The 16,891-nt window shown below is 41.9% G+C and overlaps 1 protein-coding gene across 2 annotated transcripts in view; it reads left to right on the top strand.

The window, feature by feature from the left end:
* LOC100746450 (S phase cyclin A-associated protein in the endoplasmic reticulum) overlaps positions 1-16,891 on the top strand; it is a 34,091-nt gene that overhangs the window by 7,976 nt on the left and 9,224 nt on the right. For both annotated transcript variants that reach the window (XM_003488073.4, XM_012383401.3), the window contains exons 11-13: positions 2,924-3,087; positions 14,651-15,074; positions 16,171-16,362. In XM_003488073.4, the coding sequence (XP_003488121.1) occupies positions 2,924-3,087; positions 14,651-15,074; positions 16,171-16,362 (780 nt within the window). The remainder of the gene's footprint in view (positions 1-2,923; positions 3,088-14,650; positions 15,075-16,170; positions 16,363-16,891) is intronic.

Genomic DNA, 16,891 nt, shown 5'->3' with positions numbered 1-16,891 from the left:
TACGTACATGTGCACACGGCTACACACGAACAGACGGGGGAATCAGGTTATACGATGAAAGAAGCGTGTGTTCCATGTAGAATGTGCGTGGGTACTTCTGTTGCCGCTTCCATCAAGCTCCGCTTTCGAGGAGCCGGCCTAATCTTTTGTCTCGTCCTCTATCGGCAGTTTTTCAACGACCTCTTTGCACGTTCCAGAATTCGGCTGTTCCTCATATTTTATCGCCGCGCGAGCTTTTCCCGGTTAGATGGTTTTAGCCTGTCCATGCGAGAACATTCTTACGACCACGAATTTCACTCACCGCGATATTTTCGAGTTTATGGTTGGGACGTAAGAAAGCGTTCTCATCTGGAGGAACAGGAATTGATATACGTATAGCTGGAATTACTGAAAAATATCGTTGATACTGGAACTATCAAAGCCGTGGGAACGGCTCTCGAATTGTACGATTTCGTTTAACTTGTTATTATTAACAATGTATCTGTATGAAATTGTTCCCAGGAGAAAAAAAAGAAACAAGAAAAAAAGGGGAAAAAGATAGAAGGAAAGTTACAGAACAAGCAATATTCTCTAACGTCCTATTCGACTTTACATACGAAAGACAATCGATCCTTAAGTTAAATTAGGATCTTTTTAGGGAAATGATGCCTGTTATATTATTAAAGCCTGGAAAGAATCACAGTTTGGGCCATTACACAAAGAGATCGATTGTTTTCTGGGGTCCGCGAATGCTTTCCAATCTCGTCCATTGGCCAAGCAAATTTACAATTTCCCGTAAGTCGTCCGAAGTTGCTATTCTTCCCCGTCATTTTGTCCCTCTCGTTCGGTCCTTTTTCGCCAGTGCATTCGTTCGCCTCTTCGAAAAGCGTAAAAAGGCTATAGATAAATTCGACGATTCGGAACTGGACCGATCGCTCGTAAAAAAAGAAAAAAAAATGGGGAAAATTCTTCCTCTTAATCTAGTCGACTTAGAGTAGACAGGATCGAAGCAGAAGAAAAGCGGATTTGGTTATCGTATCGAGTTACTTGGATTTTCGACGTACTTAGCGCGAGGAATTTAAAAATTGAATGTTTTTTTCTTTTTTGGGAAAGAAAGGATATTATTATATCGGATAGCATTTCTGTTTAATTTCGGAGATTCTTTGTTGACTTTAGGGCGAAGTCACGATTCAGTCGAATTCTAAACGAAGCAACGAGGGAAGAAAAAACGATATATCACGTTTTTTAAACACCTCCAATTATTTCCATATCAGGAAAAATGTACTTTTATTTGGTTTTGGGATTAAATATATTTTCATCGCCTTTTTGAACACTGTGACAGTATCGATGAACATTAGTTATTGGTTTTATCAGGTTTATTATCTGCTTTTAACAGGTTTATATCTTCGAACTTTGGACTGGGCACGTTATTCCTCTTTCGGACTATATCGTATCAAAGTAACCGTTTTTAGCTACCGGTTGGCATAAAAATTCGAAATTTAACAAAAATCGATCTATCGTGTTTTCCCTATAGTCTTTGAACGAAGTGAGCCACAGGTTGCCGAATAAAATTTTTATTTTCAATTTCGTTTCTGATGATTCGAAGGAAATGAAACGGAAAAAGTAAATGCACCGCGGAATTATTAAGATAAAATAGAAGGACGAATTTCCTTGCGAGTTAACATATGTGTGCCCCGTTTCCCATCGTACGACTTTTGGTTTCTTCGTTGCGTTATTCCGGTAAAAATGTTCCTCTTATGCGTTTTTGAAACTTTTATTCGGTAATCGGATTTTTCAACGTAACGCCATTTATGTTTCATTTCAATTACGCGGCTGAAAAGCTTTATATGGTAAAATATCCAAGCGAAAGACATTACTTCGTATATTTAAATGGTCTGGTAAAAACTTTTTTCCCGTGAAATTCATCGAAAATCCCCCTTTTTCTACAAAAATGCGAAATGTTCGCTCTCTTCCGTAATTTCCTCGTCAGAGGATATAGCCTGCTCGATCATAGAACTTGAAAGAACTTGACGATTTCTGCTAACACGTTTCTCGAGATCGAAGTTGATAATTCGTTGGTAAAAGAGGGAAAGAAACGAGGGGAAAAAGAAAAGAAAGAGAGTGAAAAATCTCGGGTAAAATGGACGTTGCGCGTTAAGTGTTAAATCAAGTTAAACGAGCGAGAGAATAACGCGGAGAGTCAACGGGTTCGTGGCATTGTGCTGCGCGACAATTTTTGTCCTAAAACGTAAACGAATACGGGGAAATGCAAGCCGTTAAGTGTTCCCCGAAGGACTTATCGAATTTGTCGAGACTGAACCGTTTAGGGGCCATATTCTCCAGGATTCTTATCGTTACCTGCTGACTCGTTACCTCTAATTTAGCATTTTAAATGTCGCCTATATGTATGTGTCGTTGATCGGCCAGCCGAGCGGGCCGGTATCAATGACTCAACGTGCCAGGAATTCGCCTTCTCCAGCATCCGACTGATCTTTTGGCTGTTTGGAAACACGCGACCACCCTGCACTGGTAGCTGTTCGTCCCAGTCAGACATTACGATTTCGTCGGAGTCAACTTGCACGATCGCTTGACGAGCCTTTTAGAAAACCGATATCAACCTTTAAAAAGGACAAGTTAGACGAATATTTTCTTCAGGCAGGATGATGTTTGGTCGGTTGGCTCGTGATCCATGCAATGATATCTCTCTTAACGTTGGTCGTTGTGATATCTTCGGCTTTTATAGGCTGATTTTTCTGCAAGCATTAGCGATCTTTAGCTCGCTTTCGTTTCGTGCTGTACATGTTGCTCGAACGATTCTGAACTGCGTAAAAGGCGAATGGTAGGTCGATGTTTCCACTAGTTTGCGGGAAAATATCGTCTAGAAGACGAACGATATCTTATCGATTATTAATCGAGCTAAACGAATGAATTATTGTGTCGACAGACACTTACGAAACTCGACGACCAGGTGCAAGTGCAGGAGGCATCCGGTAACTCGACCGGAAGTGGAATCGTAGCCAGCAGCCTGATGCAATTGCTGTGCAGTTTGGTCCCGGAGGAGCCTTTCGAAAAATCGGCATTGCAAACGCGGGTCCAGGATATTGCTGGGTGAGTAGCTAAAATGCGGCGTGTGTTTTCATGTTTTCACGTTACGAGACCTTAAAAATTCGACGTGTACGTTCAGCATCGATCATACTTTATGCATCGATGTCATTTCCATTCTCAGAAAAGCGTGCTATTTAAAGTAGCATCGTGCATTAAGGAACAGCTGTCATAAATGCTTTCCTTGAATTAGAAACGTGAGAAAATAGACGAAGCAAAAGTAACATGGTAGCGTATTTTATTAGGATGCTTTGGCAATTCTGTCCGGCAGGAGAAGTGTGCCACGAATTCGTTTTTCAAAAGTGCTTTTCGAAATGTATCGTGCTAGACTGTTTTTTACGAGTAGACATACTACTACTTCCTTTTCTAAGTCTTTTCAATTTACGAACAAGTCATCCACGAATATTTCAACTGCTCCAAATACGTTTTGTAAACGTAAAGTGGACGAAACCTTACGGGGAAATTCGTCAAATCTACAAATAACGCGACGAGAATATTTTCTGAATGTCGTTCGTTATTTTCTTCTTTAAAACTATCGATAGAATGACGCACTTTCGTGATACCGTTATAGTAATTGTCGTTCTAAGAGGAACCTACTTACACCCGGAAGCCTTAATTTTGATAATTGCGTGACACGGGGCCGTGTGAAAGCCTTAGATTTCGTAATTTATCGCCTTTCATAAAAACGTACATTTTTTTTCATTATAAATTCAAATAAACTTTTTCCGACTAAAGCGTAACATAAAATACGTTCTGTAATAACAAAAGTCTTCAAGGTGGATATTTTTATAAAGTATTAACGTTTCCACTGAAACGTCTATCTCATTTCCCTTGCATAATAAAATTACTTCTAGCATACCATTAAGTATTCATGCGACAGAAGTTATGATATTTGAAATCTAATTGCGTGCATTAAACCACGAATATACCTATACTTGATCGAAATACACAGGTATCCTAATGAAATGCGAACATTGTTTATTCGAAGGAATATTCTAAGATATTGGAAATATTACGAACACGTGGAGAAAATAATCTTCGTAATACTTTAAAATATAATTTTACACATTAGTAATTATCTTTGATAATTCAAATATTTTCCTCTTACAACCTTAATGGAGTAAGATATTAATTATCGTATTTTTTCGATTTGAGATTAACGTAACGGAAAGGTTAGCGCTCTCTATTTTCGCTGTCCGTTTAAATTTCTACAAAATTTCCATCGTTCAATCTCTCTCAGTCCTATGTTGCACAAACATCGCGGTACACGATTTCTTTGAGGCGGACAATGAGAAAAAACTTGAACGCTTTTGAGGCGCGTGGACCACCCTGTAGAAAAACATGACGGTTCTGTTGCGCGAGCTGAATTTAATACGCGAGTCACGCGGCAAAGTGACAAGGTGCATGCTGTTTTCGTTGCATCCTCTGAGATTCGATCTTCGAGAGGAAGAAACGTTGCACCTGGGTCAACTTCCTTCTTCCAGACCCCCCAATTGGTTGGTTAATCCTTTCCTATTTACACGGAATCGCTTCCTTTCTTCCTGTTTCTATTATTCGAATTTCATTGCGTTTAGCGAATACGCATGTAGCTGTATCCATCGTTATTTAATTAAACGCGTTAAAATTTATTCTCACGCGTTAAATCCCTTTTCGACAAATAGAAATCTCGAATTCCAATTTGACCGGGAAATTGCATATTTGTGAAATACACCCACAAATTGTACCAATACTTACGTATGTCAGACACGTAAGTTGCGATTGATCGATGAATTTCGCTTTTTGCGAAGGTTAATTTTCTGTCGTATATTTTTCAAACGTTATGATAATTATCACCGCTATGTAACACTTCTGTCTGTGAAAAATCAGAAAATCGATCGACTCTGCAAAGATTATTTATCCAAACAAATTATGTTAGCCGGTGAATCTGCAAATTTTGAGTTTACTAACTGTAACGTCCAACGTTTGAATAATGAACGACGAAAGCGCGATCAGAGTGATTGCCGGCCGGTCGTTGCTAGTCGAATTATTATGATTAATTTCCTGCCGATGCGAGAATGGCCTAGTCACGATTTTTACTCACCAGCCAAGATTGCTTTTCGTTCGTACCTTTAAAGTGCGCAGATGTCTAAGGACGATCGATCATTTCGTACCTGGTAATACGTATTTGAGAATCGTTCAGCGCATTCATCGTTGTTCACAGTTTGAAAAAATCGCCCCATGCCTTCCGTTTACATTTTGCGATTTTCTACAATACGACGATTCTCGTCGCTTCGTAAATCTCTGATCCGAACGATCGCGTAACCTTTATCGCACGGAAGTTGGAATTATCGTCGTTCGAAACATCGTTCAACAAATTGATAATCATTTATAGACCAAATATCATCGTAATTGGGTCGTTGTTGAAGTGTTGCCACTCGGAAAACAAGCATCGAATTGGACGAGATAAGCAGATAACACGAAAAAGTCGACTATCAATTCGTCGAGTTTCGCAATCTATGATTAAAGAGTCGTATACACCGGCATCTCTCGCAGGAATTATTTCCTTGCTCTCCAACGAATACGAGAAATGGCCCTTTTGTCGTAAATAGGTGCCACAAAGCGAGAGGCTTCGCGTAACGTGTACCATATCGTTTCCCCTTTTCTGTTGTTTCTTTTACCGAAACGCGCGGTCCGCGATGCACTCCGAGCTGCTACGAATTTTAAATGATTCGCTATTACGCAAAGGAGATGTGTTTTCATCCAAAAACTTCAACCGAAGTGACTTTCCTTATAGCCACGAATGTTAGGGCTTTTATGCTACGTAGAAAGCAGACATTGGCAATGTTGCAGAAATAATTAATCACGTTCGCTCGATGTTTTAAGACGTCGAAAGACCTAAAAGGATCATCTTGTGCATTGTGACTTTTCTCATGCCACGTTCAGCGACCGACAGTTTCTGCGTAAATGAATTATACAAAAGTATTCCGAAATATTCTCTTTTAACAGATGGGTTCGAACTAAACTCGAGATACAAATTCGACGTTTCGTTCGTTCTCGGTGTAACCACGGAAACATAGATTGCTCTCTGTCAGGGAATTGATTCAGACGGGTGAATAAAATCGTAAATAAGATTCGACCGCGTTTCAAAGATTGTTTATCGAGAAGGAAGGCGCGCGGAGAAATACGCGGAGGCTTAGTTCACGATCTAATAAAATCGAGAACTCTCGAAAACGATGATAATCGGGGCTCAAGTGGCAATCGGTGAGGTAATTGTTAGAACGGTCCTAGAAAAATCAGTCGGTAAACACTCTTATTATTAATCCCGATGAGTTGATCGAACGAACGTCTACCGAGCTCATTCCCTTTCGCCTTCTGAGATGTTGATACAGCTTTAATCGAAGTAGGATCAACCGAGCAATTGGTAATTTACTTATGAGACGCGTGCGACCGTTTCGTGGCCATCTCCCCACCCGATTCGCCCCCGTTTTTCAAATTAATAAGATACTCGATGTACTAAGAAATGTAAACGTTGTACCGAATCTCGTTATTTACGAAGCAACATCTCTTGTCGATGGTTTCTTCTCTTTGCATCGAAAATACGAAAGCAGGCGTATACGTTGCGTTTCTAACTAGTCGTGGTCAAACGCAATTTTTCATTTATTACGCGTTTTCGCCTCTTGTCAAATTATTTTTATTCGTTCCACTTTGTTTTTCCGTGTCGCGTTAAAAAGTGAAGAAGTGGCGAAATTCTTGTTCGATCTTTCTTACTTTTCAACTATTACGCGAATGATTAAATCGGTTTAGAGTACGTCGTACTTGTTTTTATTACACATTCTCGGTAGAATGTTGCAGTAAAGGAAACGAAAGTGTGTCAATTTGTAAAATCGTTACCCTCGTTACGCTAGCCTATTTCTCCCTCGGTGTAAATCACAGTTTACTTTCGTTAATTGAAACGGCCATGAAAGGAAGATGAAACGCTTTCAGTTTTTGTTTTCCTTTAAAATAAAATTAACCAGGCTTTCGATCAGCTTATCGATATTTGCATTTACAAATGTGCACCTATGGATGATATAAATTTAACATAAACAATATGTTTGTGGTAAATACCTGGTAAATATTATTTCTCCATGATGTTACCCGTATCGTTATATTCCGCCATATTATACGCTTGAACCAAATTATTAGTAAACGTGCCTCGACTAACTAATTACATTTGATATCGTAAATTAAAATTTATATATCGTTACGTAAATTACATATTTGCAAAATCAGTAGAAATTCCATTACCTTGCACGTAGAAGAAATCGTATAGATTTTGAAGAAACCGCCTAGTCTCTTCCGGAGAGATGCGTTCGAGATATCGCGTTAATAGCAAACGCGTGTAAACTGTTATTCGTTGATACATTTCTGATTTATTTAAAAGAAACAAAAAGAAGAAAAGAAATGAAGGGGTTGTCGTACGCTTCGAAAATATTTTCTTACGGTATTTTTTGAAGAAAGCGTTCTGCCGTACGATTGTACATAGGCAGAATCGAGCACTGTGTATTTATTAAATCAATAATCGTCGAAGAAGATTGAAAAGAAGCGGTTGCATCAGAAACGAAGTCTATCGGGAAAATGGGGCCACAGGATCGTCTTTGCCGCGGCAAGTACGGGAAAAAGGCAGGGACGCTCTTTAGAACGGCCAAACGAAATTATTAGATCAAACAGTAGCGCCGTTATATTAATAAAATAGATTTTCTTGCTGTTCAAAGGAGAAAAAGGGACGTTGTCGTCTTTCACGTAATTTTGTTTCGCGCAACTCCCGGTTTAATGATGTCGCGCTAAAGCGCACCTTTTATTTATTTCGCGATAAAACGGCGTGCTATAATATAATACTTGTTCGTAACTTCGTCTCCGCAACTATTACGTTAGTAACTTTTTTATATACTTAATGACGCAGAATCGAGAGAATTAACGAGAAGCGAAACTTTTCTATTCTAACGCGTCTAACCTTACGTTTACAAATCGAATGATCTTTTTAGAGAAAAAGCGCAAATAGGAACGCGATGCACCTGCCATGGAGAACAGCTTAGAAGTTTAGGCGGGGCGAATTTGAAAGCGAGACAGAGGAGAGAGAAATCGTTAGTGGTTGAAGGAGAACGGGGCAGGAAGAAAAAATATCGCGGGGGTGAATGAGCGAGGCGGGTTGGGTACGTAATCTGCTAATGGACTCTCTCCCTTTCTCCCTCGACTTCTCTTTCGTCGTCCAAATTCACCCTTACTCGGCGTACGGCTGCCTCTAACCCTCCTTCGACCCTCCTAGACTCGACTCATCTTCCGATTCTCTCTACTTTATTTCTTCTTTTTTCTCTTTTCTTTCGTGTTTTTCCTTTTTTCTTTACGCGTTGCCGTTGTCGAAACCGTGTAAAATGATGTTTGAGGATACAGGGGGATTGCGATCATCCTGCAACGAACAATAGTTTCGGTCAGTTTTGCAACATTTAGTTTCTATTCTGACATTTTCTCTTTCTTGCACGCGAATCGTATCGCGTTTCTTTGACATCCTTGTCCACTTTCTTTCCACTTTTTCGCACTTTGAACGGATATTCCGAGTCGATTGGAAACTGACGAATGAATCACTAACACCGGGCTGAATTAAGCCAGCTGATGGCCCGATGCATCTGCTGTCTAATTTCTAACGCCAACCGAACCGTTTAAACTTCTATTTTACATGCCCGATTATACGATCCTGACGAATTTATCGATATCTGTTCTATTAGGGAAGCGTCGTCGTGTCTCCAAAGTTCGATTCTTTGCAAATCAAATGTTCTTTCAAACAGCGGTTATCTCGATTATGCAGATATACATACAACGAAATATCGTTCTTTCCTGTTGCTCGTACAGTTCTGTATTAACCATTTTGTTACTTACGTGAAATTTATCTTTGGTAACAGGCATAGATAGATGTTTCGGTATACCGTTGTTGTTGTGTCGATACTGTTTCAGTATTTGGATAGGTCGGTGATGCAGCACTTTATAAATAACAGATCGGAAAACCGTTTCTATTTTCTCATCGTCAAACCGATTTACGTTGCAAAGTTAACAGTCTTGTAATCACCGACAGCGTCGATAATTTGCTTTAATCTTACTGGAAATACGCTAACATCGACTTCATTAATGACCAATAAATCGCTTTAGCTCGTTGCCAAGAATATCGTTCTACGTACAGGTATAAACCCTGCATAGAAAATACTCCATTTCTTATTTATAGTTAACGTATTTTTGGATTTTTAATATTTCAACAAAGCAGGGAAATTACCTTCCAGTTAAAGATATCTCAAATTACAGTTAAATACAGTTTCAGTTAATTTCATTTTGTACGATTCCTTCCATACTCCTTTTTCAGCGTTCGCAAATGGACTATACGAAGCTTTTAGCAAGGGGATCATATTTTGTCGAAATAAAAAATATAAGCGTGGTAGAAAAACGAATCAAAGCTGAGAGAGAGAGAGAGAGAGAGAGATTCGTCGTTGTTTCAAACAGAGAAACAGAGATTAGATTCTTGCGATTCTTGCGAGAAAAGACAGAAATCGATATAAAAGAAAATGTTGTTGCGTATCGTTCGATCGTGCGCGAGCTGACAAATTACTTCGTGTCTTGAATTAATCGAATAATTAAATAACAAACAGGCGAAAATCTCGAGCACGACGAAGATGTTCCGCGATAACAGTCAACGACAGTAATGACAACAGTAATGGGAACTGCGGGATTCAGGCGGTATTTGATCAGGTTGGTTAGGGTCGTGAATAGAAATAAGCGGCACGGCTGTTTCTGTTCCCATTCTACTCAGCGCCAAATTTCACTGCTCTCTCTATTATCCTTTCATAATGCTCCTTGTTGACAGAGACAGCTTTAAACGGCGCGAGAAAAAGCGCACGGTGATTTCGTTCGCGTAACATTCTCAACGTTTCACTTCTTGCATCAGTTAGATTTGTTCTACGATACTACAAACGCCAGTTGATGTTACCGCGTTCATCGAACGATGTTCGCTCGATATTGTAAAATTTCTAACAATATTTGCGTAAGATAACGGGAAACGCAAATGCCGTGCAGTTTCTACAAATATCGCATATTCGTCTAAATAAAATCTGCCCGTATTTGGTAATAAATACATTTCATTTAAACGTACTTGTACATTCAGAGTTAAGTATTTTCAGGTTTATTCAGATTTTTATATCGAATAGATGATAAAATTATTCTTGGAACAATTTGAATAAACATCGATGGAAAAGTATCAAGCAATCATTGACGATGCATTTGAAGCACCCTATAGATTCGCATCCTTCTGACTGCGAGGCGAGCCGTGGCAGGACTCGATTGTGTGTATAGAGTAGCAGGATTCACCTCATCCCTCGGGCTACCGAAATCCCGGCGTGAATGCATTACGCGTCAACGAACTCGGAGTAGCAATATCCTGAGTTGCTGGATGTTAGAGTACGAGGATTATAATACATTACCAATTCGACGAACGCCTCGGCCATTTGACCTTGTTTCAGACTTTATTTCGCGTGTCTGTCTTGTACATTGGATTTCAACGGTTTTATCGGTGCACGGATGCGTAACAAAATGTGATTTTTATTAAACCATCGTCCTTCTCCAAACCAACGAGACGTGACCCATCGAATTAAATTTGCTATTGCAAGGATTAGTGTCGTTAATTTTACCGAGACGTGGATCGTACTGTGCGAACCATTTTTTTTTTTTTAAATAAACGAGCTTCGACGATGCGATAATATTTTGTCGCGAATTTTTCCAAATATATGTAAAATATACGTATACGTAGGCTACGTGTACCTACGTAGTATGTATTACATAGATGATCGTTGATACTAGAGAAGGCGAGGGGTGAAAAGGGGATGCTGAAGTTCGGTAGCTGGAGACACTTGTCAACGGCAGGCAGGGGGTCGGTTTCAGGGGTAGATCTAGACGACGACTCTGTAAATATTGTAACAAGTGTGCCGTCGTTGCCACACGTGGCATTGATGTGCTTGGTTAATCGATTGGTCCATCGAAAATTTTCTGTTTTAATCGTGGAAATATTTCTGCGTATCCTGATATCGTATAATTGTAATTTGCAAGCGTACTGATAAATTATTTATTTTCATTTTATTTTCATACGCCGATGTCAAATATCAAACCGATTGTATTTTGACTAATTGTTTATTCGTTGATCCTCTTAGCCATCATTAATCTCGCACACGTTTGATTTATAATTTATCTCAATACCATGAAATTCTCACCTTGCTTCGTACAAGCGTGTACAACGCGCAGATACGATGTAGAGACGATGGAGAATGATTCAGACGTCAATGAAAAATACGGCCATTCTTCGTCGTTCCTCTGTTGATTTTCTCATCTCGTCGATACACAGTTGTCGTTTTCACACTTTCGCCATTTCGTTGAGCAAACATGGTCCATTGTGGATGCGCTGAATGATACTTCTGCCAGGCACATTTGCCGCCTGTAGAAAAGGACTTTGTTCAAGTGGATTCTTGCAAACAATCGAACCACAATCTGACGAACGATGCAAGTACCGTGACGAATATTAAAAAAAGATAGTTTTCTTCTCATCGAATTTACCAATCTTCGCTTCCTCGTCCTATGTAATCCGGAAGTACGTTAAAATATTCCAGACAAAATATATATAGAAATCTTCGCGTACTCCTGCAAGCAAATTAGACTATGGTCAAAGCAGTTCTATGCAGTTTCAAGCTCAATGCATGTAGATATACGCTTGATACACAGACGCAAGCTACCTGTCGCGTAAAGCCACGAAGTGCGGCGCGAAACATCGTCGTCCGCAAGCTCATCGAACTGATACCTATTCGTTCGACCGTGACGATTATCGGGAAAGTAGCGTCACGCATGTTTCTTCGTGAATATGTAAATTAATTTGTCCTATTAGCCAGCTCGGGTGCTTGGTCGTGCTTAAACATGCGCTCGCGTTGCACCACGAAATTACGTAAGCTGGTGCATCGGAGGCGAGCACCAGTCCGTCTAAGGATATGCACCCTTGTGCTCTCGCTATGAAATAATCATATGGTTAGCTAATGGCAGCGCTGGGGTAGCGATTGCTCGGCTGCTGCGGCCTCCATAAGGCGCTTGGGGAGAGTAATAAATAAATTCAATGTATTTGCTCGAACCCCTCCGCAAACATTCAATGATAGATCGGAATCTTAAGGGAGGGGGAGCGATGATGCATGGGCCAGGCCCTCGTAATGGTCAGACGTGCGTGAAGATCGCAAGATCGGATCTTTCCGTGCTTCTTGCGAATTGGCTGGCTATCGCGTAACTGGGCTACGCAATTGCGATCCACAGATGGCCGATTTTCATTCGTAATCGTTCGTAGCATAGTTTATGGAGTGACACCTCTTTCGTGTAATCGGATCATCCACGGTCGACTTTAATTTTCGAGATGCGTCGGTAGACTTAACGATTCGACTAATAAATCTCGTAATCGTCGGTGAATCGACGGATTGTAAATCGTAGAGTTCTGTGGTACAAGCAATTTATACAATTTTACGAGTTACAAATTATGTATTGTTCATTTTCCAGAGAAGTCATCCCTATCGGTAGTCAGATTTTGCGGTATCGTTTACGTTGTGGTGCAATCATCAAGGAAGCTACGAGGAAAGTAAATTAAATAGCAAAATGTATGGGTCATAGGATGATGGTCTTGTTGGTCGGTTCTATCGACTTTGCGGAATGCCAAGCAGCACGAATCGGAGGCGGATCAACCCGCCCGAGCAGAATTATTACATCCTGCAGCAAGGACACGGTCCCCTTACAGACTATCATTCGTGTTATTATAGGTTAAGAGGGTGTAGCTACGATTCGAGCGATTCTAATCCATGCGCGCATCTCGCTGCATTTTATTAGCGTATTTACCGAATCCCTCGAAGTACCGTCGAAAGTATCGGTATTATCGGCTGTTCGTGTTCGTCCATTACGCTCGTCGCTTCTATCATCGGAATGACGGAGCTTAAGCGCCTTTGCTTTTATACGTATCGATGAATTATGCAACAACAATGTGAATCAGTGTTGGTCCCAGCGTCCTACTGCCCGGTACTTTTCCACCCGCTTTATTAATATCGTTATATTTCGAAAACAAGCGAAACTTATTCCCGGTATTTGCCGATGTACACGTTCCCGGTTAACGAGATAGAAGGACAGAATTTCCACACGTTTCATACTGAAATTTATCAACGCGTATTGACAACATTTATAGAAATATCGAATGCAAATATCGCAAAGAATACGTACACGTTACGCGTCTGTATAACGTGCCACGAGTCCAAGTTCGAGGTGTCGTCGTCGTCCTGACGCCTTTTCGAAACGCTCTCCTTCGTAGCCTCGTAGCTTACAGGTCCACGCACATTCCATTCTTAGGTTTCTCGGTTAAGCGTCGCTTTAAACGGACGTATCTTCAATCGTGTGTAATTAATAGGTAGCCTAACCCCCGGAACAAGCCGAATCGTGACATATCAATCGAGCAACTATGGCGGCAGGACCGTTTCATTATCGAGTCTGGAGCAAGGGTTGCTCTTTCTCTCGAAAAGTCCCCGTGGCATAAAGAACGGGAGTCCGCGGAAGTGTGCGTGTCGAGTTCAGTGGCGTCGGATTAGCTTGCAGCTAGTTATGATTAGAGGAGACAGTTGGCCCTCCACCGGACTACTTCATATTCGAATGCTGATCGGCGGCAGGCGAGCGTAGCCCAAGCATGTCGGTGTTTCGGTGGAAAGGGGGCGGCGATAATACGCACTGACAGCCGCGCACCCTCGACAACCCGGTCGCTGGGGGGTCACGAGTGAAAGGAAGGGCGGATGGGTGCCGTACGAGAAAAGAAAAACATATACAACAACCCGATAGAATGAGCATCGCATGCGCCGACGCTTGTTCCCTCTTCTGCCGGCTTGTGCGCGCAGAATTACCCACTGATGTTATAATCCTCTCGTGTTACGCCATCGCACATGCTGTCCTGTAAGCAATACATTGTTTTTTTTCTTCTGTCTCTCTACCGAACGCGCCTCTTTTTGCCTGTTACGTCCCCCCGCGACGGTTTATGACGCCAAATCTATCGGAACCCATATGCACACTTTGCCGCCGTGAACGAGAGACACGGTGTCGCCTGTTCCGTTGTATACCGATCGGTGTACACTGCGACAAGTCTTTGTCGAATCGAGACAACCGGAATTAACGAACGATCGACGTAACGATAGCGTTGCCTCGGTGCGAATGAACGTCGCCAAAGAATCGAACACATCGACGACGAGTGACCAACGCGAGATGACAGCTGTACTCGCAGCTTTGTTTTAAAATCGTTAGTCGAGAGTTTAAAGTCTCATTCGCCGACGCTTTGTACTTTTTCCCAGTTATTTCTCAACGTAGAATAATCTCTCGTCGATATGTATGCCATCCGCCCATATATCGTTGCGTTTTATCACGATGGACGAGTTATGATTTATGCTTGCCAGGGTACGTTACACGTGGCTCAAGCTACTACAAATAGCAGAGTTGGTAACAATGTTAAACGTTATCGGTGTTTCAGGTACTTGGTAGCAGGTGGATTGGTAGACCGAGTGTTTCGTCACAGTCGAGCTCTGATCGAAACCGACTTTTTCCTGGACCAGGACCACGAATCGCCAGTCTTGTCGTCGTCGTACGATCTACTTTATCGCATCTGTTGCCATTTAAAGAAATCAACGGATCAAGATGTGGGGAATATTCACGAGGGCAACAACAACGTCGAGCAGACCAACGTCGAGTCGCATCTTCTCTCGACGCTGGCCTCGGCCGAAGCTGCGGGGGCGATCGGTGCACTTTACGCTGCAGTTGCACTCACACCGCAAAATCAGAAAGGATCCTCTCCGACCCCTAATCAGATTACGGTATCCCAGCCTATGAGGATTCTGATCGTTCGCAGCCTTAGGCTACTTAAATCGATCGCAGGGCTGAACATTCAGAAATTACAGGTAGGTGTAACCTCGACGTATCTTTTAACCTGTTACTGTATGTTTTGTCCTTTCGAGTATTTTCAGTAGCATAAAATTTGTGCAGGTAAAATTCGCTTTAACAACGTGGACTCGAAAGAAACATCGATCGAAAGTGGTTCATCAAATACGTACGAAAAGCCTGTCTATTTGTTTTAAAAGGGAACGATGAAAAGTATCGTGCGAGTGTTAACAAGCGAGGAAAGCTTAACTTTATCCGTTTCCCTGACCAATAGGACACGACGTTTAATTAATTAACCACCGTTTGATGTAGGGGAAAAGACAAAGGATCCGCAATTAACTCCTTCGCTTTGTCTCACGTATCAACTGTAACCTTTATTTTAACCGCACTCTTTATCTTATACCAACTGCAAACTTTGAAAATGTAGTTTCATCCTATCGATCAAACGGCGTTAATCTATCGTTTCGATTAGCGTTGATCTAAGTCTCGAGAAAGTGAAATTTTCCATGGCTGCAGAGATTAACGAAATTTTATGCGGAAAGTAAACTTGGATCGTTGTTCTCTCGATCACCGTAGTATCCTCTTTATTAGATGATCGAGTACCGCAGAAAGTGCAATAGAGATATTATATGTATATATCGCGTGTCGTAGGGGTTCGCCTGTCAAGATAGAAAGGTCTCCCGTGTAGTCTGCAATGGTCGAACCACGAATTGAATCGAAAGCTCGCGCCCCCGTCCACAAAAACCATAAGGGCTATCCAGTGTCCCATTGGAGAGCCTGCTGAGTCTCATGGGGCACCGCTTCGATTATCCTTGTGGTCCACGCAGCCGGCGTTTGTCGAAAAACCAACGTTTATTATCTATTCTCTTTGACTTTCTGACAACCGAGTCTGGCTGTTCTTTAATCTCCGCGGGAGTCTGTCTCTTGTTGCGTTTCAAAGAGATCCGTCTCTTTGCGTAGAGGCGATGGTTTAAGAATATTTCCCGATACGTCCGACGTCTATCAATCGCCCAATCGCGCGATCGTTTTGGAACCAAGTTCCGTGAAAATTTTGAACAAATTCTCCCAGTTAGACTGTAGACAATTTCTTTCAGAGCGCAAATCTTCTGATTTCAGAATCTCCTAGGAGCGGAAGGTACCAACCTGCAATGGCGACTGATAGCTAGTCATGTGATAACCCGATTATCACGAGATCCAATATCGCACAAGTCGGAAATTGGATCTGCGCAGAACACTAGTGGTACTTACATCCTGTCAGAACTGTTCCAGGTTCTGGGATATTTTGCAGTTAACAACCCGGAAAATCAGGTAAGCCTGCGCTCCGAAAGTGTTCTCCGAATTAAAGTCATTTCGCGCAATTTCCACGACGTACGTGTTTCTTAGCGTGTAACATTAGGCGAAATAAATTCTCCAAGCTCGTAAACACGTTGAACGTCTACCAACGAGCTCGTTGCAATCTCGAGCTCGATTCTGAGAAAGTTTCCAAGATCATCCGCGGAACCGCAACGATTCCGCCGCATCCCCGAGCCAGGGGAGAAAGCAAAGCTGGTAACACGCATAAATCGTGTAACGAGACCGTCGTTGCCCCGGATGGTCCCCTCGCAATTCACCAGCCGAATCGGCCGGCAGTTAAAGGTTAAAAGCGTTTTTCCGCTAGTTTCCCCGTCCCATATCGGATGCACTTTCGGCAGGCAAGCGCAGACAAGCAGCGGACCTTCTTAAAAAAGGCGGCGAAAGACGAATGCGCGACGTCGTCGGTGCACTCAACGCTACACATCCCGATGCATCCAGCACGCGCTGGATTGATGCACCCTCCTTGCCGGCTCGGCGCGGCCCG

Source organism: Bombus impatiens, unplaced genomic scaffold, assembly GCF_000188095.3.
Source record: "Bombus impatiens unplaced genomic scaffold, BIMP_2.2 scf_0217, whole genome shotgun sequence".
NCBI lineage: Eukaryota > Metazoa > Arthropoda > Insecta > Hymenoptera > Apidae > Bombus > Bombus impatiens.
The sequence above is the reverse complement of the archived record's forward strand: the minus strand, read 5'-3'. Positions and strand labels throughout refer to the sequence as shown.